At 53.0% G+C, this 23,191-nt stretch overlaps 1 protein-coding gene across 3 annotated transcripts in view; it reads left to right on the top strand.

Moving 5' to 3' along the window:
- The window catches only part of LOC116948210 (sodium/potassium-transporting ATPase subunit alpha-3), a 39,638-nt gene extending 19,948 nt beyond the window's left edge, over positions 1-19,690 (top strand). Inside the window, exons 1-23 of one of the 3 annotated variants that reach the window (XM_076071322.1) lie at positions 1,120-1,277; positions 3,855-3,959; positions 6,455-6,514; positions 7,665-7,868; positions 8,251-8,364; positions 8,878-9,012; positions 9,938-10,055; positions 10,286-10,554; positions 11,082-11,280; positions 11,909-12,018; positions 12,226-12,360; positions 12,792-12,984; positions 13,222-13,397; positions 13,753-13,889; positions 14,468-14,618; positions 14,832-15,000; positions 15,229-15,383; positions 15,529-15,652; positions 16,229-16,374; positions 16,639-16,769; positions 17,001-17,102; positions 17,729-17,820; positions 18,262-19,690. In XM_076071322.1, coding sequence (XP_075927437.1) covers positions 1,266-1,277; positions 3,855-3,959; positions 6,455-6,514; positions 7,665-7,868; positions 8,251-8,364; positions 8,878-9,012; positions 9,938-10,055; positions 10,286-10,554; positions 11,082-11,280; positions 11,909-12,018; positions 12,226-12,360; positions 12,792-12,984; positions 13,222-13,397; positions 13,753-13,889; positions 14,468-14,618; positions 14,832-15,000; positions 15,229-15,383; positions 15,529-15,652; positions 16,229-16,374; positions 16,639-16,769; positions 17,001-17,102; positions 17,729-17,820; positions 18,262-18,290 — 3,066 coding nt within the window. In that variant the 5' untranslated portion in view covers positions 1,120-1,265 and the 3' untranslated portion in view covers positions 18,291-19,690. Of the gene's footprint in view, positions 1-1,119; positions 1,278-3,854; positions 3,960-6,328; positions 6,389-6,454; positions 6,515-7,664; positions 7,869-8,250; positions 8,365-8,877; positions 9,013-9,937; positions 10,056-10,285; positions 10,555-11,081; positions 11,281-11,908; positions 12,019-12,225; positions 12,361-12,791; positions 12,985-13,221; positions 13,398-13,752; positions 13,890-14,467; positions 14,619-14,831; positions 15,001-15,228; positions 15,384-15,528; positions 15,653-16,228; positions 16,375-16,638; positions 16,770-17,000; positions 17,103-17,728; positions 17,821-18,261 lie in introns of those variants that run through there. The other 2 variants (XM_032964690.2, XM_032964691.2) reach the window with 2 other exon arrangements.
- Positions 19,691-23,191: the final 3,501 nt, after the last annotated feature.

Below are 23,191 nucleotides of genomic sequence, written 5' to 3'. Positions count from 1 at the left end.
GAACAGTTCTGAGTATGGAAAGAGTCGGGTCCCAAAACAGCACTTGCCCCAACAGCCTGTGGAGATGACTGGGGGGGGGGGGGGAGGTGTATCTTCGTCTGTGTATTTGAGCAACTCCAAGTGTGCGTGTACATGGAATTGAATGTCTGTGTGTGTGTACGGTGTTTATTTGAACATCTGCGAGTTTGAGATAGTGGATGTGAAATTGAATATTTCTAGGAGTGCTTGCATGGTATTGTGTAAAGGGAGTATTGGTGTGTGCATTTATGAATGGTGGGTGTTTGTAAAACTATTGTGTGCATACATGTATGCATGGAGAATGGAATTGCAAATATCTTTGAAAGTGATATGTATATACTGTACTAGTTAGTGTGTCTGGTGTGTATATAAAAACTTGTATGTAGAGTTGAACTTGTCTGTACGTGTCGGTTCCCACTCGCAGCTAACATAAATGGCGAATATTTGAACGGGTCCTGAGCCTCCCCTAGGTAGACTCAGCCATAAATGAGCACCCGGTGCTGCGTATTAACGTCACAACTGGGGAGACAAAGGCGACCCAACACTTGGTAGTAGCCACACCAGCCCCTCGTGTGGTGTGCCGGCCTTCGTAGATGCTTGCTAACACCACTTGCCCCAACAGCTAGTTAAAGTCTAAGGGGGATATTTAACTTTGGTGTGTAAGAGAAAGTGTTAGTGTGTGTTTTGTTTTATATAACCGAGTGTTCGAGTGAACGTCTATGCGAGTGTTTCTGTGGTTTTGTGCCGTGCATACAATGCCCGTGTCCCTGTCTGGTGTGTGGCCGTGAATGTTGATGCGCCTCTGCGTTGTATAGTTGTGGGGGACATTTTTAATGCAGCCACCACTCCTTGTAGTTTTGACCTTGAAATACAGCATGGCCTCCATGACCCTCCTTGTGACGTCAGAGAACCGGATTTTGAAGAAAGAAAATAACAAAAAAAATGGAATGTAAAAGAAGGGTAATGCTGAAAGTAAGAGGGCGACAAAGTTTCTTGTAAAATGACCTTCAAGTTTAGCGTGTGAATGTCATCGCCTAAAGCTGGCAGGGATTCCCGTTGGTTGGCTGGGAAAGGGGCATGGCCTCGCCTCTCTTTAGTTGCGACCGGATTGGCTGGTGGGCTTGGCTTTTGGCTTAAAGTCCTGTGAGCTTCACTGAAGCTCTTGTTCTGGCTGGAGAGGCTGTGAGCAGCAGGCACAGCAAACCAAGTACACGTGCGTCTGCTCGGGCACCTTCCTCGGCCTAACCATGGGGCGTGGGGTGAGTGCTATGATGATTATTATGATGGTAACCATATCATTGCTGTAATGCCATTTTTTTTACTTTTTAGTTGACTTGCTATAACTCATGTCAGCTCATTTTACCAAATATGATATTGCAACAAAAGTAAAGTACTGTAGATGTGCATAGTGTGGATGTATGACAAGTCATTCATGAAGTTGTACTGTATTGTAAGCTGTTGGTCACTGTTATAAAAATTTTGTTTGAACCGGTGAATCAGAAAAGTGTAGTAAATGCTTGGGACATAAATGAAGATAATTGTGATCACAGTATTGATAATATTACCATGTGCCATCGCGCGTTCTAACAAATCACTTCAGTGAAGTTTAAGAAGCTGAAAGTGAGAGGAGATGGGTAGATGTGGTAGGAATGACCACACGGAGATGGGAAGAGGGGGACGCACCTGCGGTTGGCTGACCGGAGCCGTAAACGGTCTCTGCGCAGAGCTGGAATAGTGCCGGCTGACTCTGTAGTAAGTTGGACATCGTTCGTAACTACGGGGTCAGCGCGGCGGGATCTGATGTAGTGCCAATCACGGGTGAGTGGAGGAGAATTACCAATGGGGTAACGGCAGGGACAGGTTACGGGGAGGGGCACCCAGCCGTGGTTTAAGTGCTGTGAACAAAGTATGTTTTGTAACTTCAGAATGGAAAATTCCAATTTGGCTCTGGTGTAGTGGGGGGAAGCTGTGACGATGTGGTGTGTGTGCACATGGCTTAGCATTTGCTTGTTGTACTTCCTGGCTCTGGCCAAACACAATGACTCAGGTTGTGTGTAATCTGGGTTTTGTTCTGCGTTTTGCTGGGAGCAGACCAGTCGTCCTCTAGCCTTGGCTGTTTGAGGCTGGTGTTTGTTTTAGCATGCACATGGGATTATCATCCCACAATGGGGTCCCACACTGTACGTGTGCGCACGTCTGATTGGATATGCGTGTTGTGGTGGGTTGCACTCCGGGCTTGTGGAAAACAAACCAAAATGTCCTTTGAAATTTGAATCCAGCTGTGGTGGTGTTTTTCTTGTTATTGGATGGGAAAGATTCTGAACCGTTCCAAGTTTATTAAATGCTGTCTTCGCTGGTATGAAATACGTGCCCTACCTTTTGAAGCACTCTATTACATTGAATACCGGTTTAATCGGCTATATTGTACTTAACCGACTTTGTTTTAGAAGTCTTCTTTTTGCGGTCGTTTTAACTCTCAACCCTATATCAAATCCCGCTGCTGGGTGCAGGAAACCTGGTGAATTTGCTTGGGGCAGACGGGCGGCGGGGGGGGTCCATCATTTATCACTCTTGTCATAGATGTTAAAATGTGGCTGGGGATTGAACGCAGGTTTCTCGGATTCATAGCGCAATGCCACTAACTGCTGGCCTCGCGTTCTCCACCCGCTTAAAAATAATACGGGCAAGAAAATAGCTCAATGTCTGCACTATCCAACATGTGTGATGCTTGTTGCATTTGTCAGGGGTCTGTGACACACGGGAGGACGGTGTGTGAGGGTGCTGTGCTAGTCGTGGGGTTTGGCCAAAAAACGACCCCCCATGTGTCTGAACAATTGAGTGCGATGTCACCTGTATGCGATGTCGACCAAACTTTTGGTGGTGGAGTTTTTTTCTCCCTATTTGCACGTGCTCTTTCCTTCCCATTTGATTTTTTTGCGTGCACAAAGACTCCGTAAGTGTGAGGTGACGTCACGTTGACCTTGCATCGATGGGAATTTTTTCTTGAGGGTCCTGCTAGCATTTTTGGACTTCGTGTACCGAGTTGTACAAAGTTCAGCTTTAACAACTAATGATTATCTTATCCCTGAAGAGCTGAGGGCATGGGGGTGTGCTTGAGAGTACAGTGTGAGCCCAAGGAGGTATTTTTCATCCTTGTGCGGAGTTAATGGCATGCAGCGGCTGATAAGGGGTTCCCCTTTTGTCCCTTGTGAGTCCTTCGCAGGGGTGAACGCCTTGTGCTGCTGGTGGACACCCCGTGATTGTGTGCACGGAGTTCAATATACTAGTGCAAGATAATAGTTTAAATGAGTGCCCTGGTTGGGTGTGATTCAATGTTTGTTGGTGTGGTGACTAAATTCATGGTATTTTATCTGTGCCCAAGTTTCTTAAATGCCATCTCCACCTCTGTCCACTCTGCTGTATATATGGGACTCACAGTTGATCAGCAGGTCGCCTGGAGTGGGGTAAAGTGGGTTGTACCCACCTCGTCCAAGACCAGCATTGAAAAAGATTAAGCCAATTTACCCTCTCAGGGTTCCTCTGTGGTGCTCCCTTTAGTGGATGCCAGCATGAGCAAGCAATTGCAGGGATTTTCTATCACTTGTGTGTGCTCGTTGGTCAGCTGTGTAAGGGATGTTCAAAGGTCTCTTACCTGAAGGACGACGGTTGGATTGCGGAGCAGGGTCTCCCAAATCCTAAGGTCGGCAAGGCTGTCGCGCTCCCTCGCATGTCGGCATGCGACCAAGCAACTCGCTCGCTTGGTCTAGTCCGGGACGCTGTCGCTGATGTCTGTTGCTCGTTTGTGCCTGTTGCCGTGTGCGCATGTGTGCCTGCAGTATGGGAAGGATGACGTTCCCAACAAGGTTGAGAAGAAGAGCAAGAAAGACCGTAAGCTGGAGAAAAAGAACAACATGGATGACTTGAAGAAGGAGGTTTCCCTGGTAAGGCTGCCTACCATCCTCCATGCCATCACCCACCTTCCACTGCCCCCTATTCTCACCTCCAGACCCACCATGTGTTGATGCCTTAAACTAGGCCACTTGTGATTTGGCGATTTATGTAAAACTCCCACGTGTGTGAATGCTGTGTGGTTGTGGGTGGCTTTGTCACTTTAGCTTATGCGTGTGGTCAAAGTAGCAAGTAAATTTCCACTCCGCTCACTGCTTCATTAAATTAGCCCCAGATGGGCATAAACGAGTGATGTGGGGGCAGTCCGTTGCACGGGGTTTTCAGAGTCTCTGTTTACAACCGTCAGCAAGGGACATGCTTATGCATTGTTTAGTTACCTTTATAATTACGAAGTAAGTGCGAACAAAATATGTGGGAGGGAACGGCAGGAGTAGGGGGGGTGGCTTTCACTGAGTCGTACTTAATCCCATGCCTTCATTAAAATCTGACTAGAGGTGCCTTTTACTCCGGTATCAATTACAACTAACAACCCCAGTGACTCATGCACAATGCTGCCGCCTTATTGCCCTTGGAGCTGAAAGGCCGAGTTTAAAAAAACTTTCTCAATCTGCGAGGGGGTGCGTGACGGACTTGTTGCGCAAGCGTGGGCTCTGCCCGAGTAATAGTTTGACACTTGCGTATTAGCGTTGATGTTTTCCCTCAATATTGACTAATGTTTTGGGACTGCTCCCAGCTTGTTGACCCTTTTATATCTCTTACGCGTAATAGGGCTCTTCGTGTAAACGATATCAGAAGCGTTCCGTTTCACCAACTTACTTTACTGGCGGGCAGGCCCACGCACTTTGCTTGTTTGGTCGCGAGCCGTAACGCTCCAGGGGCAAGAATGAACCGATGTGGCGTGTGAAAACTAGTTGTGCGGTGAAACCCGCCCCGTACATCCGCTGGGCTATCCATCCACCCGGCATTTACTACATTCGTTTGGCAGTGAAATGAATATCACGTGATCCGGTTACATTTTGTATGAACTTTTTTTCACACCGTATGTAGCCAACCATACTAATTGGAGGTGCAGGGGAAGGATGATAAAGTAAACGCAAAAAGCAGTTGTAAAAAAAATTAGATTTCAATTTCGAAATTGATTAGCAACACGAGTTTTCCCCATCTACATTCAAATGGACATGCCTCCAATGGATTCCTAATATCGGCAGGAAGAGCGTTCCAGATAGCGCACAACATAGACGTGAGTTCTACTCCTGGCAGCGGTTGGGTGACAGTACGTCTCAGGACTTTGCAGGTCTCCTAGCAGAGCGGTGGCAGTGGCAGCAGCGCAGTTTGAGCCCTGGTAGAGTGGCTGCAACGGGCCTGCACGAGCTAAATATATTTTGGCAACAATGTCCATGTGACGGTCCCCCCCCCCACCTCGATTGTCCACTGACACCGCGTTGTTTTTCTGACTCGTCTCCTATGTTTGCTCTACATGTGATGTAAATGTATTATTAAAATATACATGTCTTATTAACAAAATAGAATGCCTATCACTTATTTATTTATTTCCGGTGTGTGCCTGTTGAACAAACTGAAAAGAGCAATAACGGTTTAATGTGGTTGAACAATCTGCAGTGACTGAGCGTTGACTTGGTAGAACATGCGACGTTCCGTGGGTACGGAGCATGCCACGGCCGCCTCCTTGATGTTTTGTTATTCTCGACGCGCTTCCCTCGTCTTTGATCGCTTCGGGCAGCCGTGTTTCTTCACGCCGCACCGCGTGCGCGTGTGGTGACCCCTGCCGAGCTGCGCACTAACGAAGCCCTCCCCCTCTCCCTGTCTGTGCCCTGCACATGCGAACCGATGCCTCCCTTCTACTTGGTGCTGCTCCCGGTTTCCTGGCTCGTCCACCTGTTTCCTAACTTCTCTACGGGGGGGAAAAAACCTCCCGCTGCTCAACGCGGGCGGCAACCGCACTACTACGCTCCGTTCTCCCGTGCCCCCCCCCACCTCTCCCATAACTTTTGCGCTCACTCGCCCCGACTCGTGCAATAAATCCCTCTGCTCGCCTGCCCTTTCACACACAACATCGCTGTCACCCTCCACCCCACCCTCTCCGTCTTGTCCTCATCGCTCGTCACTTTCCTGTATGCGTCAAACCACCTCCTGCCTGCATCTCCACGTCGCCGTCTATCTCACTCGCCCCCCCCCTCTTTAACGCACCCTCCTATCTGTGTAACCCGCAACTCGCGCTCACAACGCGCCTCTCATTCCTCTCCTCTCTCTTCCCATGGGATTGCCCACGCATGGATGCTTGGTCATTTTCCATGGTTACGTGTAACATTCTCGTTCTGTCTCCACCTCCTCGTGGTGGGTGGTTGATACGGTGGGGCTTCGGGGGGGGATGGGAGGTTAGACTGAGCACAAGATGTCTGTGGAGGAAGTCTGCTGTAAAAACGGCACGGACCCCGTGCAGGTCTGTGTTGCCCGATGCGCCGCATGCTGAGTGTCCCGTGTTGTTGTTTTCTGTTCGCTTTTTAAGGACGATCATAAGTTGTCGTTAGACGAACTGCACCGCAAGTACGGGACGGATCTGAGCCGTGTAAGTACCCGGGGGTGGGGTGAGCGGCACCGAAACACAACCATTCGCACGCACCGTGCACGTCACGGAGGAGAAGCTCTGTGCGCGTCATGCGCACGGGCACGGCGCGCGAGCGCGCTTGCCGTTGGATCGCCTGGTCATTTTCCAAAGTTGCGACCCAGCCCGGGGGTGCTTCCCTTGACACACGCAGTTTTTTTCCCCGCTGTGGCGTCGGTAATGGGGCTGTCGCGCACGTGGTCGTAATTGACTCCCGAGCGCACACGACCAAGCAAAGGAGGCGTGCGCGCGTACGCCAACGGCCGGATGGCCGCGTGCGTCGATGGGCCCCGGTCGATGGGCCCCGGTCGAGAGCCAGCGGCGCGCGATACGAGGTGAGCTGGGCGGCTTAGCGGTTCACGAACAAGCGAGGCGATTGTTTGAATTTAATTAAAGGTGACGCTGCGGCGCTCTCGCATTCTACCTTCCACTCGGCCACGTTTGAGCTCCGCTTAAAGTCAGGGGTCACGTGTCATTGGCAGCTACAAAACATGCCTTGTTTCCTTTATTAAATTATTTACGTAAACATTGCGATTTGGAGACATGCGCGCTCGATGAAAGAGCCTTCCCTGATTTGTTTTTGCGGCGTTTACGTATTTGGTGCGATGGTTATCATTGATAGCAATCTTCTTTTCCACACGTGCACGCCATGTTCTCCTCGTGGAGGTCTTATGTAACCAGTACGGGCAGTTTTTTCCGTTCACAAATGTTGCGTGTGCCATGCTGGAGCATTATGTTGAGAAGCGTAAATAAACAAATGGCATTCTCTATCCACATTTGAATAAAAGTTCCTCCAGTCTGTTAGCCTATTGCCCTTGCAGACAAATATGATCAAGCAGCCATATGTTGAAGCGATCAGATGCTGGACCGGCTTTGTCCTTCCAGGCGTCAACGCCAGATTCCGGTAACTTTCAACAGATTCGGCTTGGTTGGTCCAAACAGCTAATGCGTTGATGAACAAACAAAATATTTTTACTTGGGTGCAGACGCAGAACACTTCTGCTTACATATGCTTTTATAGGTAGGTACCGTGTGTTTATTTGTGTGCGTTGTGTGTGTGTGTGCGTGTGCGGGCTACCGCTGCTTCCTCCGTGTCCCCTTGCCCGTGTCTCAGGGCCTGACGAACGTGCGAGCCGCGGAGATCCTGGCTCGAGACGGCCCCAACGCCCTGACCCCTCCCCCGACCACCCCGGAGTGGGTCAAGTTCTGCAAGCAGCTGTTTGGGGGCTTCTCGCTGCTGCTGTGGGTGGGAGCCATCCTGTGCTTCCTGGCCTACGGCATCCAGGCCGCCACTGAAGACGAGCCCTCCAACGACAACGTGAGTCCACTGCTCCGCCGGAAGAAGCTCTCGTGGGCGCTGGCATGCCGACGCGTGTCGTTCTTTTTGCCGGCTGCCAAAGTGGACTGGCCCGGGGTGGGAGCTTAACGACCGTGACCTTTCACGTGGGCCCCTGCGATAGCGCGTTTTGCCAACTCGTTTTGGGAGGCTCTCGCTCACGATCCCAGCGGCCGCCCTGGTTAATGCTCCGGGTGTTTTTTTACCTCGCCAAACCTACCAGTTAAAAGCCATGCAACAATGTTGTCCCCTCTTGGCAGGACAGCTCGTGGGTGAAGCCAAAGCGCCTTCTCCGATAGCCTCGTGTGATAAGAATGGCGGGAATAGCAGGTGTACCTTATACTAATAATTTGTGTGTGTGCAGCTGTACCTGGGGGTGGTGCTGTCGGCCGTGGTGATCATCACCGGCTGCTTCTCCTACTACCAGGAAAGCAAGAGCTCCCGTATCATGGACTCCTTTAGGAACATGGTCCCACAGGTAAATAAATGTGACACCCACCCCCCCACCTGGGTCGTTTTTGGTGGCATCTGCCTATGGTCTTTGATGGCACCGCATTAAAGGTATATTTCATCATCGGTCAAAGTCGATCCACTTGCTGGATTATGGCCCACCCCAAGTTGTCACCAGTTCTCAGCCGTGTCATGTAACAATTCACCTACAAACGAGCCGATTTTGTACCTTTTCTCCATGTCCGCAGCAGGCATTGCCTCGTTTGGTTGCCACTCCGTCCATTTGTCCTACCCGAGCCCATTTTCTTTCCCTATCAGTGAAAATTCTGCATTTGAACATGCGCTGTGTGCTCCACTACATGCTATCTCCTTTCAGTCTCGAGTAATCCCAAGTGTTTGTCACGCCCACGCTTTCCTTTGCACACTTTGAGTTGTTTTTTAACAAGCACGTTAAACGTGCGGTTTTGTAAAAGAGTGCAACGGCTGGCACAAAAGGCAATGTGTCGCGTTAAAAGTCTGCGACGCGTGCCCCGCCCTGCAGCAAGCGCTGGTGATCCGCGAGGGTGAGAAGACGCAGCTGAATGCGGAGCTGGTGGTGCTGGGGGACCTGGTGGAGATCAAGGGAGGAGATCGCATCCCCGCCGACCTGCGCATTGTCTCATCGCATGGCTGCAAGGTACGCTGGGAACGGAGAGCGCCGGGAGCACCAGAGCGGACCACCGGCTCGCTTCGATGATCACCGGTCCACCGGTCGCTTAGTTCATAGTTTCTTTTGCATAGATTTATATAGTGTGTTATTCCGTGGTGCTCATCTTAACAATTTGCAACTGGCTAAATAATCCAGACGTTGATTTGTAACTGTTCTTGCCATTTCAAATAGTCTTTTGCTTATCTTTTTGAGTTGCGAGGTTAGTTCAACTGCCACTGTGCTAAAAGCACATGCCTAATAAGCCAGATGCTGGGGTCGAACCTCGGCTCCGCTACCAACGACTGCACAAGAACCTGTCGTGGTCCAGCTCCCGCCTCATTCTGTGCACCCCTTTTGCATTGCTCTAAAGATAAAGCATTCCACACTTGTTTCACGATTCCATAAAAAAACGATTTAATCCGGACTCTGTAAAGTGTAGTCGGTCGTCTTGGCTCGGGTTAATCACTTGCTGCAGAAAAAAAAACCTGACATTAAATTTGGTTCTATACTTAAATTGGCGAAATTTCAGCTGGTTAGGATTAAAAGCTTCCGTTTGGTGACCTCTGCCGAGCTGTGCTCTCAGTGGCAGAACGGGGTGGAAAAAGTGCCTCCCCCCCCCACCTTCCATGTGGAGCAGAGGTCACTTGAAGAGAATCCCCTAAGCAGCAGTTCTGTGGTTTCCGCTTCCGTGGGTCGTCCTCTGTGACAAGAAGGGGCTGCACTGCTCTGCGAGAGTCCTGAATGAGTTCTTCGTCTCGCTCCGTGACGCCTCCCGGCACAATTGGGATTACAATTGTGAAAATATTCTTGTTTAAATAGAAGGAAAAACAACCACCGCGGGTGTCTGCAGGGATGAGACTTTTCGCCGCGGCGTGTCTCACCTGGTCGCCGTTCCCTTGCGTGGTATCCGCAGGTCGACAACTCCTCGCTCACCGGAGAGTCGGAGCCTCAGAGCCGCTCCCCCGACTTCACGCACGACAACCCGCTGGAAACTCGCAACATCGCCTTCTTCTCCACCAACTGCGTCGAGGGTGGGTGTCGTGTGCGCACAGTACGGCGAGAGGGGGTGCGTCTGCTGAGGATGCATCACCGTCCACCTCTCCTTTTACCTGTTATGCACTCCCTCTGCATTGTTTCAATAGAAATTGAGTCGGCGTAGCTCGCTACGTGATCCCGAGGCGAAGGGTGAATTGTCGTGGCATGACCATGAGTTGTTAGAATGCTGTGGTGACTGGGGCGGGACCATCTGGTTGTGCTGCAGGCACCGCTCGTGGAATCGTCATCAACACCGGTGACCACACGGTCATGGGCCGTATCGCCACGCTGGCCTCCGGGCTCGAGGGCGGCCGCACTCCCATCAACATCGAGATCGAGCACTTCATTCACATCATCACCGGCGTGGCCGTCTTCCTCGGCGTCTCCTTCTTCATCCTGTCGCTCATCCTCGGATACAGCTGGCTGGAGGCCGTCATCTTCCTCATCGGCATCATCGTGGCCAACGTGCCCGAGGGTCTGCTGGCCACCGTCACCGTGAGTTAAGAGGCCGCTGCGTTGCCAGCCCTCCCCGTCTCCTCGTTTGTCATCAGAGTGGGCGGTGACCCGGCCGAGTGGTTAACGTGTACGCCGCTCGCTGCAAATATTCATGGTTCGAGCCCAGCGGCCGCCCTGGTTATTTCTGCCATTGTGTATTAACCATAAATATACCCACCGTCTTCACAGTGGAAGTTATGTGAAAGAGCTGCCATTGTAGGCTCGCATCATGATCTACATTTGCCAAATTTTATGGAATTACTCAGACATTACTTAATTGGTAAACACCACGTCGCAACATTGCCCCCTACTGGAAGACTTCTAAACACCCATTTTCAGGCCGGTGCTGCGTGTGGATCTTTTGCTGCAGAGCCATCTGCTACTGGGAGCTCCCCTTGGCTAGACTGCAGCAGGGCATCGGAATGGTTGAGATGAAATGTTAGTCTAAGTTGTGATGTAATGCGAATTATTTGACAGCAGGGGAAGGGTAGAATCTTTTCTAAATGCACGCGTGCGTGCGCTCGCAGGTCTGCCTGACGCTGACGGCCAAGCGCATGGCCAAGAAGAACTGCCTGGTGAAGAACCTGGAGGCCGTGGAGACGCTGGGCTCCACCTCCACCATCTGCTCCGACAAGACGGGCACGCTCACGCAGAACCGCATGACGGTGGCGCACATGTGGTTCGACAACCAGATCCACGAGGCGGACACCACGGAGGACCAGTCCGGTGAGAGCACGCGCGAGCTCCGTACGCGGACGCAGGGCGCCGTCGCGATGTTGCTGCTCCGCCGTGCCCGGGCACGAGTGACGCGCACACGGTCTCGGTGGCACGTCCCCGGAAGACTTGTGAGCCCACGGGATGTTGGGGGAATGCGGCGGAGTAGAGGCGCGAGAGATCTGCTCGACCGACGCCTCCACTCTACGGTCCGTCACGTTTCTTCTCTGATCTGCCAGGTGGTCGTGAGCGATCGGTCTCAGTCCAGTCACCGATGACTGTGCTAAGAAAGGAAACGCCTCGTTTAAATGTGGTTCTGCATTTCATTTGGTTTTAATTCTAGTTCTGGAGAATTAAAAAATATTGATTTTTACTCGAATGCAACAGACGGTGCTCTCCGTGGCAGAACGGGTGGGGAAATGTTGTCCCCTGCTGCTTGAACCGAGGGTCACTTTGAAGGGATCTCAGAAGTAGTTCCTTTTACATCGGCTTCTGTAATGCGAAGGGTTTAAACCGCTGTGCGGGAGGCCGAATGTATTCCTCGTGACACAAGCGCCAATCGCACAAATTGGGATGAATCCGGTGTGGAAATGCGATTGCCCCGTTGACGTTCGCTGTTGGGGTTGTGCCCTCGCGACAGGAACGGCGTTCGACAAGAGCTCGCCGACGTGGACCGCCCTGGCGCGTGTGGCGTCGCTGTGCAACCGCGCCGTGTTCCAGGCGGGCCAGGAGAACGTGCCCGTGCTCAAGGTGGGTGGCCACGCCGCCCCCTTTTCACTTCTCATCTGATCCGTTGCATGCGACGTCGGCTGCACGGCTCCGATTCTGGTTTTTTATCCAACGCAGCAGCAGTGCCAGGCTGGCTCGGCACAGGCCCTGGTACGGCTCGGTCGTGCGGTGGAAAAGACTCGACAAGAGTGACGCGCTAACAACTCGTCATTTAATTTTCCTTGACAGCGTGATGTGGCCGGTGACGCGTCCGAGTCTGCGCTGCTCAAGTGCATCGAGCTGTGCGTTGGCAACGTGCGCGACATGCGTGACAGGAACAAGAAGATTGCCGAGATCCCCTTCAACTCCACCAACAAGTACCAGGTAGGGGCACTGCGTACTCTTACACTCCCCCTGACTCTCCCTCCCCGCTTTTCATTTGCCATTGCAAGTGGTCGTAAATAAAGAGAAACATCCTCAATTGACGGTCGAGACAAGTGTGGGAGCACTACCTTTTTAGTGCCAAACCCTAAGAGTCCCTCCTGGCAAAGCCCCCCACGAGTGTCTCCCTCGGTGTCCCCGAGTCTCGACATTACCGGTTAATCTGCGGCCACCCACTTGGCCTCCTCTGCACGTGAGGTTCTCGAGCTCGGAGAGCCCTGTGAGAGCGGTCTGCCTAGGGGAAGCAACGAGGAGATGTTGTTCCCATATCGTGCAGGTAGCGAGCCTCGTTGCTGTTGCTGACGGTGGATGTAGTAGGCCCCTTCGTGTGCGTTGTTAACATGCGCGCGTGTGTGTGTGTGCACGTGGGTCAGCTGTCCATCCACGAGACCGAGGACGCCAGCGACCCGCGCTACCTGTTGGTCATGAAGGGCGCCCCGGAGCGCATCCTCGACCGCTGCTCCTCCATCATCATCCAGGGCAAAGAGCAGCCTCTGGACGAGGAGCTGAAGGAGTCCTTCCAGAACGCCTACCTCGAGCTGGGAGGGCTGGGCGAGCGCGTGCTGGGTGAGTTGAGGGCTCGCACTTGGTGTGCGTGCATGTTTCAGGGAAGGGGTTGTTGTGAATGGGAAGAGCTGTGATCGCTGAGATATTCGTACGGCCTCGCCTAGGTAGGGTACACGGGCAGCGTCAGCGTGAGGCCACATTCCACAAAAGTCTGTTCGGGCTATCCAGGGGATAAGTGTCTTGTTGCGTCTCGCCTCCGAATTGTATCGTTCCCTCCCTTGTCCCCCACCACCGCAGGATTCTGCCAGTTCTACCTGCCCATCGACCAGTACCCCAAGGGCTTTGCCTTCGACACGGACGACGTGAACTTCACCACCGACAACCTGTGCTTCACCGGACTCATCTCCATGATTGATCCTCCCCGTGCCGCCGTGCCCGACGCCGTGGGGAAGTGCCGCTCCGCCGGCATCAAGGTGTGGCCTTGCGCCGTGTAATCGAGCGTTTCCCCCCCCCCCCCCCCCCCCCCATTTGTGGAGGTTGCATATTATATATGTTGGGGGGGGTGGGGGTAAGTCATCCCACCGTGGGGGGAGGCAGGGTGCCGGGATGACCACCGTTTGTGAACGGGGGGGGGGGGGGGGCCTGGCTAAACGAGTGCTCGCAACGCAATAGATTACAACTCTAAATTGAAGTAATCAACCTCCAGTCGATCAATTGCCCACTCGTACCAACTCGAGTGTCAATCGACCAGTTTGGCTCCGTGCCGGTGGTCGGTGTGCGTGGTTTTCATCATTTATTTAACAACGGCACCATCGTGTTGCGGGCCAGGTCATCATGGTCACCGGAGACCATCCCATCACAGCCAAGGCCATCGCCAAGGGCGTGGGCATCATCTCCGAGGGCAACGAGACGGTGGAGGACATCGCGGCGCGACTCAACATCCCCGTGAGCCAGGTCAACCCCAGGTGAGCGCGGCGGCCCGTAGTTCGTGTCGGCCCGGCGTTCACTCGCTGGCGAGCGTGTGGTTGCCCCTCGCTGTAGGGAGCGGTGGCGTAGTGGTTGGCGCGCTGCGCTACGAACCCGGCGACCAGAGATCGATACCCGCTCATGACCAACACCAGTGACAATTACCTGAACCGGTCCTGGGCCTGCCCTAATTCGGCTCGGCCTCAAATGAGTCGCTGGTGTGGTGTGTAAACATCGCCACTTGGGAGACGGAGGCGGCCCGGTGTGGTGTTGGCCACCCACCCCCTCGTTTGCCGTGGCCGTACCGGCCTTCATAGATGCTCGCTAACAGCATGTGCCCCAAAAGTCTGTTAAGGCTATAACGGGGGGTTTTTGTTTTTGGTTGGCCATCGCGTCGGTCGGTAATTTAATATCTAGACTTGAGACTTCGAAAGTTGGGAGATGCATGCTCTGTCAACCACGTGCTGATGCTCTGCCTCCATCCTGCCCTGTACTACTGCTGCTGTGTATTGGTGCTGCCCTGTGCCGTGTGATGACGCTTTGTTGTGCTGCGCTCTCGTCCTTCTGTGCCGCTCAGAGACGCGAAGGCGTGCGTGGTGCACGGCTCGGACCTGAAGGACATGACGGAGATTCAGCTGGACGACATCCTGAAGAACCACACGGAGATCGTGTTCGCTCGCACCTCCCCCCAGCAGAAGCTCATCATCGTAGAGGGCTGTCAAAGACAGGTGCTTACGCACGTACACACACACACACGTGCTGGCAGACAGGTGCTCGCACACACATACGCACACGCTGCCAGACAGGTACGTGTACACTCGCAAACTGCACTGCCTCAAGCAGAACCAAACCCTCTGGCACTGACGGTCGTGTCAAGCGAATGGTCCTGGGATTTGTTGACGTGTGTGCCCGCACGTGTCTCTCTCCCTGTCTGCCTGCAGGGTGCGATTGTGGCCGTGACGGGAGACGGTGTGAACGACTCGCCTGCGCTCAAGAAGGCCGACATCGGCATCGCCATGGGTATCGCGGGCTCTGATGTGTCCAAGCAGGCGGCCGACATGATCCTGCTCGATGACAACTTTGCCTCCATCGTCACCGGCGTAGAGGAGGGTGAGTGACGGTGCAAATTTCATCACCACCACCACCATGACCTGCTTTGCCACTGGCGATACCGGTCGTCATGCTGTGTCTAGTCGTTAGAAGTTGCGTGGCTCTCCGGCAGTCGCCTCCGGGGTGGAAAGAGGCTGCTCCTGTGCACGGTTGGCTACGTACGGTGCGAAAGAAGTTCTACCTACAGAGCGGGGCCAATGCCAGCGCTGACCGTTGTTTGCGTTTCAGGACGACTGATCTTCGACAACCTCAAGAAGTCGATCGCGTACACCCTGACGAGTAACATCCCCGAGATCACGCCCTTCCTCTTCTTCATCCTGTGCAACATCCCCCTCCCGCTGGGCACCGTCACAATCCTGTGCATCGACCTGGGCACCGACATGGTGAGCAGTGGCCTCCGCGGCGCCAGCGCGCACGGCAGCGCACCTCAAAGCCGGTGGTGGCATCTTGGCATCTCCGGAGCTGCGCGGACGTTGAATCCCAACCCCGGAGCCCGACTCTAACCGCGACGCGTTTGACGCGATGCAGGTGCCCGCCATCTCCCTGGCGTACGAGGCGGCGGAGAGCGACATCATGAAGCGGCAGCCGAGGAACGCGCGCGTCGACAAACTGGTGAACGAGCGGCTAATCAGCATCGCCTACGGGCAGATCGGTACGCGGACACATGACCCTATCTTCCGCGCGACGCACACACGGACACCGCTATCTATCTACGGGGCACGGGAACCGTACTGCAGAGTAAATTTTGATGGGGTACTGTGTGCCTGCCATCTATCTCCCCAAAGGACCCTTTTTACCCACCATTTCACGTCCATCATACCAACTTGGATCAACAATTACCATTTGTGGTTGGTGATGGGGACCCTTGTGCAGTCGGTAACGTAGCTGTAATCGTTGGCTACCGGACAACGGCAGCGCAGATGAGCGAGGGAGTCGGTCCGCTCTTCACCACAGACGGCAGCTCTCATGTTCCAGTCCCGGTTGAGAGGGCCCCTTGGCTTGTGCCCAGGTTCAGCTGTGCGGCTCCCAACTCCTGTACCTACACAGGCAGCTCGGGCATTACCCGCAGACTTCCCCGTGGTTCCGTGACCCTGATGGAAGAGTCTCTTGGGTGCTCGCAGTCTCGTCTTGGCAGCTGCTGATGTTGCTCTCATAGTCACGCAATTTCAGGGCTGCACCTTTGCTTTTGTCATTGCTGATCTCTAACTGTGCGTGTGTTTGGTCCCAGGCATGATCCAGGCCCTGGGAGGATTCTTCTCCTACTTTGTGATCCTGGCTGAGAACGGGTTCCTGCCTTGGAACCTCATTGGCATCCGAATAAACTGGGATGACAAATCTCTCAATGACTTGGAGGACAGCTACGGCCAGGAATGGGTAAGTGTCGTCGTCATCATCATCGTAGTCGTATTTATCCATACCCATGCACGTGCAGTGTTCTGTCTGTGACGTTAAGAGTAAGTTGTGTGCATACATCGGCCGTCCGTTACGATTTCACGAAGAGTTGAGTGACCAGATGGAAAGAGTCCCAAATTGTGGTTTTCTAAAGCGTCTAAATATAACGACCCTCAAGACACTCGTGTGCTGGCAAGGTGTCACGTACACATTGCGTGCTTGTGTTTGCGTGCCCGCGTGTTCCAGACGTACGAGCAGCGCAAGATCGTGGAGTACACCTGCCACACCTCGTTCTTCGTGAGCATCGTCGTGGTGCAGTGGGCCGATCTCATCATCTGCAAGACGAGACGCAACTCCGTGTTCCAGCAGGGCATGAAGTGAGTGCCGCCTCGGCTCTCGCGCGGACGCTCGTAAACGCGGCGCTCCTTCGTCCGACCGCACCACCGTCATCGCGATTGGTCGATTAACGAAGTTGCGCGGCTTGTCCGGCGTCACGCGGAGTTTGGAGTCGGGCAGCCCCCGTGGACCGGCCGTGCCGCCCCTCTCCGCCCGGCGGGCACGGCCGGGAGGGAGTCCCCCTGCTGACGGCTGCTCTGTCACTCTCCCAGGAACAAGGTGCTGATATTTGGGCTGTTTGAGGAGACCGCCCTGGCCGCCTTCCTCTCCTACTGCCCGGGCATGGACGTGGCCCTGCGCATGTACCCGCTCAAGTGAGGGCCAACCCACTCGCTCTCTCACTCGCTCACTCACTCGCTCGTCTGTCTGCAAGCCGGCGTTGTGCCTTTCATTATGTACCCGCTCAAGTGAGGGCCAATCCACTCGCTCACTCGCTCTTCTGTTCATAAGCCAGCGTTGTACCTTTCATCATCAACCATGGTCAATCCGCTGCTGGATGAATGCCTCGCCAATCAGCCTCCATCTTCCATGAACCTACGATGTAATGACCCACCATGCACCCCTCTACACGAGCTACTTTTCCTTGGCTCCATCTCCCCGCTGGACGTCCCCTGGCCGCGTTCCATTCTTTAGCCGCCACGCCGTCGATATTTCTGGCCATCATCTCTTCTCCCCATGACGTGTCCTGCCGAACACCACATTGCTATTTGTAGCAGTTTGCATGATGTCATTAACCTGGGTGTATGTTCTCTTGAGCGACGCGTTCCCTCTTTCTGTCTCATTGTCATTCTTAGCACGAATCCCTCCGTGCTTCTTGGCGCATTTTTCAATTTCTGTTGCACTAAAGTTTTTGTTAATGTTCGTATTTTTCTGACCGGTGTCGTGACGGGTATCGTGCAGCGAGTTGCACCACCTCACAATCACGTGTGTGTGTGTGCAGGCCGAGCTGGTGGTTCTGCGCCTTCCCCTACAGTCTCCTCATCTTCGTGTACGACGAGGTGCGCAAATTCATCCTTAGGCGCCATCCTGGAGGTGAGTTCACAGAGCGAGGACCGCGCCACATTCCTAGACTTGCGGTCGTTCTTCGCCTCCAGAAGAGGTGTTGTGGCGGGTGGGCGAGGAGAGGTGTCACAGCGGTTGGCGCACTGCACAAAGAACTTGCCAGCTCGAGTTTGATTGCCAGCCACGACCAACATCGGTGGGGAGTGATGGCTGAACCGATTATGCCCCTCCCCCACTCCTTTTACCAATCTGCGCATGACTGTCGTGGTGAAGTATGGGCAAAACCAATCCCCACGACTGGAGAAGCCCCTTCATTTGTGGTATTTCCAAAAATGGGCTGCGCATAATTTGATAACGAGGTGAGGTTGTTGGGCAGTCTGCTGATGTCGGGGGTTTGCCTCGGTGCATTCCCTTGGCAGGCGTTGTCCCCGTGTGACTGTGCGTTTGTCTTTGTCTTGTGTGTGCGTGCAGGTTGGGTGGAGAGAGAGACGTATTACTAGACGACGCAGCCGCCACCCCCAGCCCTACACCCTGCAAGGGCCATGCCCCAACGCTCCACTCACTAAATGTGTCAATTGCCAAACTAACATTAAACGTTTGTTTATTAAATACTGTAAACCTGCCTTCAGTAGCTGAATTCATTGTTAACGTGTTTATATAGAGTTTTTAAAATACAGTGCCGTGAGGTCGTATTCTGCTTTGTCATGTGCAAGTCGAAATATGAATTGAGAAAATAAAAACGTCAACAGGTTTACAGTATTGCAGCTGCCAATTTATAGAGCCCCCTTGCCTTTAAAGAAGCATCGATTGGACAGGAGCCATGGACCGAGTGTGGCTTTTTCTAGGATCCCACCCGGTGGCTTTGACTCTGCTCAACAGGGTCGGCCACTCCCATCACAAACAGAGCGAGAGAGGAGAGCTGCATGTGAACCAGACCCTCGTGCCCTGCACTTATGTCGTGTGGTAACTGTGCCGTAGTGTGTGCGTGACCGTCACTTCGTGGGGCCGCGAGCGACTGGCAGCGGGACCCATCTTCGCGCAAACGTCATCAATTTGCGTGGGGATGGGGGGGAGGGGTGGGGGTGGGCCATTCTAAAAGTGTGCCCCCGAGTTCATGAGAGAAAAAAAAGTCTTGATCTTGCATTGAGTATTACGGACTCGTCCTGGAAAACCTGGGGGGGGGTGCCAGACGGGTGGTGCTGCACTGCCATGCGTGCCAAGTCCGTGGATGACGCCAATGCAGTGAAACTAAAAAGTGGCACCATGTGTCTGGCCGCCTTTTGTTGTTTCCACGGACCATTTGCTGCCCCCCCCCCCCACCTAGTTTATTCGGTGGTATTGTGCTGAACATTTAAAGTAATAAAATACAAAACCGTTCATCCCACGATGTTGTTTAGTCCGCTAGTGAGCTGTCTGTGAGTTAAGTGGCCACATTTGTGCCATTTTTTTAAAACCCCGTGTGTCCGTTTATACACAAGGAGGGAGCGCGCGTGTGCCTTGGCTTCACAGCCAGTTCTTGACCGGCGTAGCTCCCACGCACGGCTGTAAGTCCACGTGGCCTGCAGCTGCTGTGCGTGCACGCACCACGTGCTCGCGTTCCTCTGTGCGCTGGCGCGGTCACGTGGCCGGCGCGAGCGCAGAGCGGTCGACGTTCGAAAAGCGCGCACAGCCTTGGGAAGCCGAGCGCGCACGCGTGCCGTGTACTTTCAACGCATGTACAACACACACTTGGTGTGAATCGGCCGTTTTTAACAAATTTTAATACATATCGTGGTAGTAGATTGGTACAGCAAAGTTTTTATCAAAACGTGCATGGAATCTTGTCTGTTCACTGTCTTCCTTAATATTTATTAATAAAGGTTGCAACCATTGCTCAGTGCAATGCTGTTTGTTGTCAGCGCCTCGTGGTCCTGTTGGTCATTCCAAATGAGTGTGTGCAGGCATCAAAGGAGAGGAAAACGCGAGAGGTGGCCAAGTTGCCAAATCACGTGGCTCTGGCTGAGGATTATTTTAGAGCAACGATTGGGAATCCCGTAGGGCCCACGACTTGATTGTACAACCTGGGTTCTGATGCCACAAGGTCTACAAAACTGCATCGCGACCGTGCGCATGAAATCTTTCGCATGAGGCCCACGCACCTCGAGCGACGAACCTAGAGGCCATGCCTCGTTAACGGCACAGCTGAGATGGAACAGGACCGTTCCTCCGCGTGGATGTCAGCGGCTTTCCTACACTCGCGCGATAACATAAAGAGCTGGAAGTGGGAGAGCGCTCAGCTGGAAGGAAGCGTGAACCATCCAGGGTGACGTAGAAGAGGTCGCGAGGCTGGTCCCTGTGGCCTTCGTGTTGCACGGTGGCCTTGGAGCAGCAGTGCTGTGTTACAGAAACTACACTTTTTTATTTTAGCCGGTAAGGCCCACCGAGCCATGTAGCTTTTTTTCAGAAGCGTCCTGGCCACATAGTTCAACGAAGTGGCTTGTCACGTGGAAATTCATGGCAGCAAAATACGCCAAACACTTGTTGATTCTTAATGTGGCGGGAAAAAAAACCGAATATAAACCCACGCGACCATGCAAACTCCAAATATACAGGGTCGGGACCGAACCCACGACCTCCTGCATACCAGGCGAGGGAGTTAACATTTCGTAGCCACCGTGGATAAGCCGACGCCCAAAAGAGCGGCACGCGAGGTTCCCCCAACCCCATCACGTGGCCAGCCTCTCCAGGGTTGGACGAGGGGAAGGTTTCTGGTAGCCTTTGTGCTGCCCCTATCGGTTTCCCGAGCCGCGTGCAGACGCGTTGATACAAACCACTCCATCACCGCCTGTGGAACGCGAGTCGATCTCAACCACACACCTGGAAATGCAACGGATGGAGACGAAGGCTTCATGATGCACAACTTAAACTCGGGCTGCACGGGAACCTTGCCTGCTGCACTTCCTGTTACTCCACCGCTGGATGACGGCCTCCCCACGCCTCGCGGGCCTTGAGGTATTCCACCATGCTGCAGCACGCCGGTCAGTGCGGGTTGGTGGTGAATGTGAGCGCAGTGGATAGGACTGCACTGCCCTCTGTTGCTCACAAGAGGCCAAGAGAAACGTCAGCTTTTTTTGTCGCCGTGATGTGACGAGCGAATGTCTAAAGTATGCACGCTGCATGCTTTTAATTTTAGAGCCGTGTTATTGACACGTCAAGTAAGTCCTCGTTTAACGCGGTAGAAGATGCGTGCACGAGCATCTATAGAGCGTCGTTATATTATGTCATGTTGGAGTGGAATAAAAAATATCCCGGAATATCTTCAAAGTTGGCAATCCCTCCTACTAAGCAATGCAGCAGCACCGGCACCCAAGCTTGGGCCGGGTAGCCACCCACCCATCATCCAAGCACGATCCGGGCTCAAATGCCCTGCTTCGCTTTCCGAGGCCTGGCAAGCTGAAGCGCGTATTTGGCCTGCTCCACCCTGCACCGTGAAGGGTGACACGGGGACGTGCTTAAATTAAATGGACCACAGCATTGGAAGAAGAATCAATATGTCGATATTTTCCACAAGTTATTCTTGGGCCAAATTTGCGGAGATTTCGACTTTTTTATATGTCTATAAACGACCGTGTACATTGCGTTGTGCTAAATATATTGTACAGTCTATAGTAGTGTGTTTTTTTGTTAGATCGCGTAAATATATTAATGTGTTGTTAAACCCGCCACTACCCGACAGCCAACTAGTAAGGTTTGTAACGTCAACAGAACGTGGCCAATTCGTTACTAGTACAGCACACCGGTGTGTTGAAGAGCAAATCCACAACATTTACAATCTGAGAACGACGTTTCGCCAGTGATTACAACTAGCTTCATCAGGCGGACAGCCAGATGTGTCTGTACATTTTCTTTGGTTCTTTCGGTAAAGTCTCGTCCCTTCACCTGATGAAGGCCGCTTGTGTTGTGGCCGAAACGTCGTGAGAATTTTGTGTTATTTTATCAATTTATGATTTTATTCTCATTCTACGTGACTTTACCGAAAGAACCAAAGAAGAAACCTTGCAGTCACGAAAGCTTTGAATCGAAATGTCTGTACATTGTCAAGAGATGTTAAAACGATAACCGGTAAACCCGTGTGAAAGTCAGGAACCGGTTACCGTTTTCAGTGGATTACAAAGAATAAAATGAACGCCACCGATTGGTAGGCGAGCGTGGACGTTTTCAGGGGTCAAGGCGGTCCAGGTCACCGCGTGGGGGTCACCCAACAGTGGAGGCGTTTACCAACGTCTGCTCCGTTGAAGATGCAATAGGCGTTGTGGGGCAGCAGAGGGCAGTGAAACAGAAAGGGCAGCCCTGGGATTGATCGCTCCCCGGCCACTGCCCGGCAGTCGGGACTGACTCCTCCGCTAGAGGGAGCCCTTTAGAGGGGATTTTTTGGTTTTACTCGGAGAAGACGCGTCAGTGACCGTGGGTCGGCAGCAAAAGTAACAAAAAAGAGCCATTTTCTTCGATTAACAGAGCTGTCAACCCCTTATCAGTGCCCTACCTTATTACAGTCCAATTCAGACCTTATATTGGTCACCCCGTGCCCTCATAGATCTCAACGTTCATCCTACAAAGTCCGATCACAAGGGAATAAACACATACAACTTTTTTTTGCCCGTATTGAAACGGCTGTACGCCGTATGGACCTGAACACTCAATTTCCCTGGAACAAGAATTTGGGTAAACCGCATGGGTTGACAGCTATGGAATTAAGTAAAAAAAACCCTCAATATTTCGAGAGCCGCGATGCATGTGAATACAAGTCGGTCCTTCATGAATGCATTCAGACCATAGTTTTCTTCAATCACTATTTTATAGAAAATACATCGGAGGGGTTTGCTTTTTTTCTATTTTGCAACGATCGTGTCGGGAGCCACGACGCAGTCCTTACAGAGCCGCAAGTTGCCGACCCCGTGGTGTTCGTCGAAGATGTGGGAGAGTGAACCCACGCGTTACCCCACCACACACGCGACCTTTCGGATGGAATCGCTGTGGTTGAACCCAGGCGCGCTGCTGGGCGGGGAGAGATCGAAGGATCTCGTGAGACTGCTTCGATCGCCGCGTCACGAGATGGAATCGAACCGGAGGACCCTCGGGGTTGCAGGAGCGGCGTGCTGACCATTGACACCACAAGTAGCTGCCTTGGTCAGCCATCGAGTAAAACAATCTCAGGCCTTAACCTCCTGCGTAGCTTCCAAGGTCGGATTAAAATGCGAGCGCATTGCTGGAGGGTTTCCTGAACGCAGAGGCCTCGTGGTGTGGAGGCACTGAGAGCCCCACTCGGACCACGTGTCCACCTGAACTTGCTTGGATGCGGGAACCTGTGCCGGTGTGAGTAGTTGTGAATACTCTACATCACGAGCGCGTGAATACAATCCAT

The sequence above is a fragment of the Petromyzon marinus genome, chromosome 32, assembly GCF_048934315.1.
Source record: "Petromyzon marinus isolate PM22_M1 ecotype Great Lakes invasive population chromosome 32, UKy_Petmar_22M1.pri1.0, whole genome shotgun sequence".
Lineage (NCBI taxonomy): Eukaryota > Metazoa > Chordata > Hyperoartia > Petromyzontiformes > Petromyzontidae > Petromyzon > Petromyzon marinus.
The sequence above is the reverse complement of the archived record's forward strand: the minus strand, read 5'-3'. Positions and strand labels throughout refer to the sequence as shown.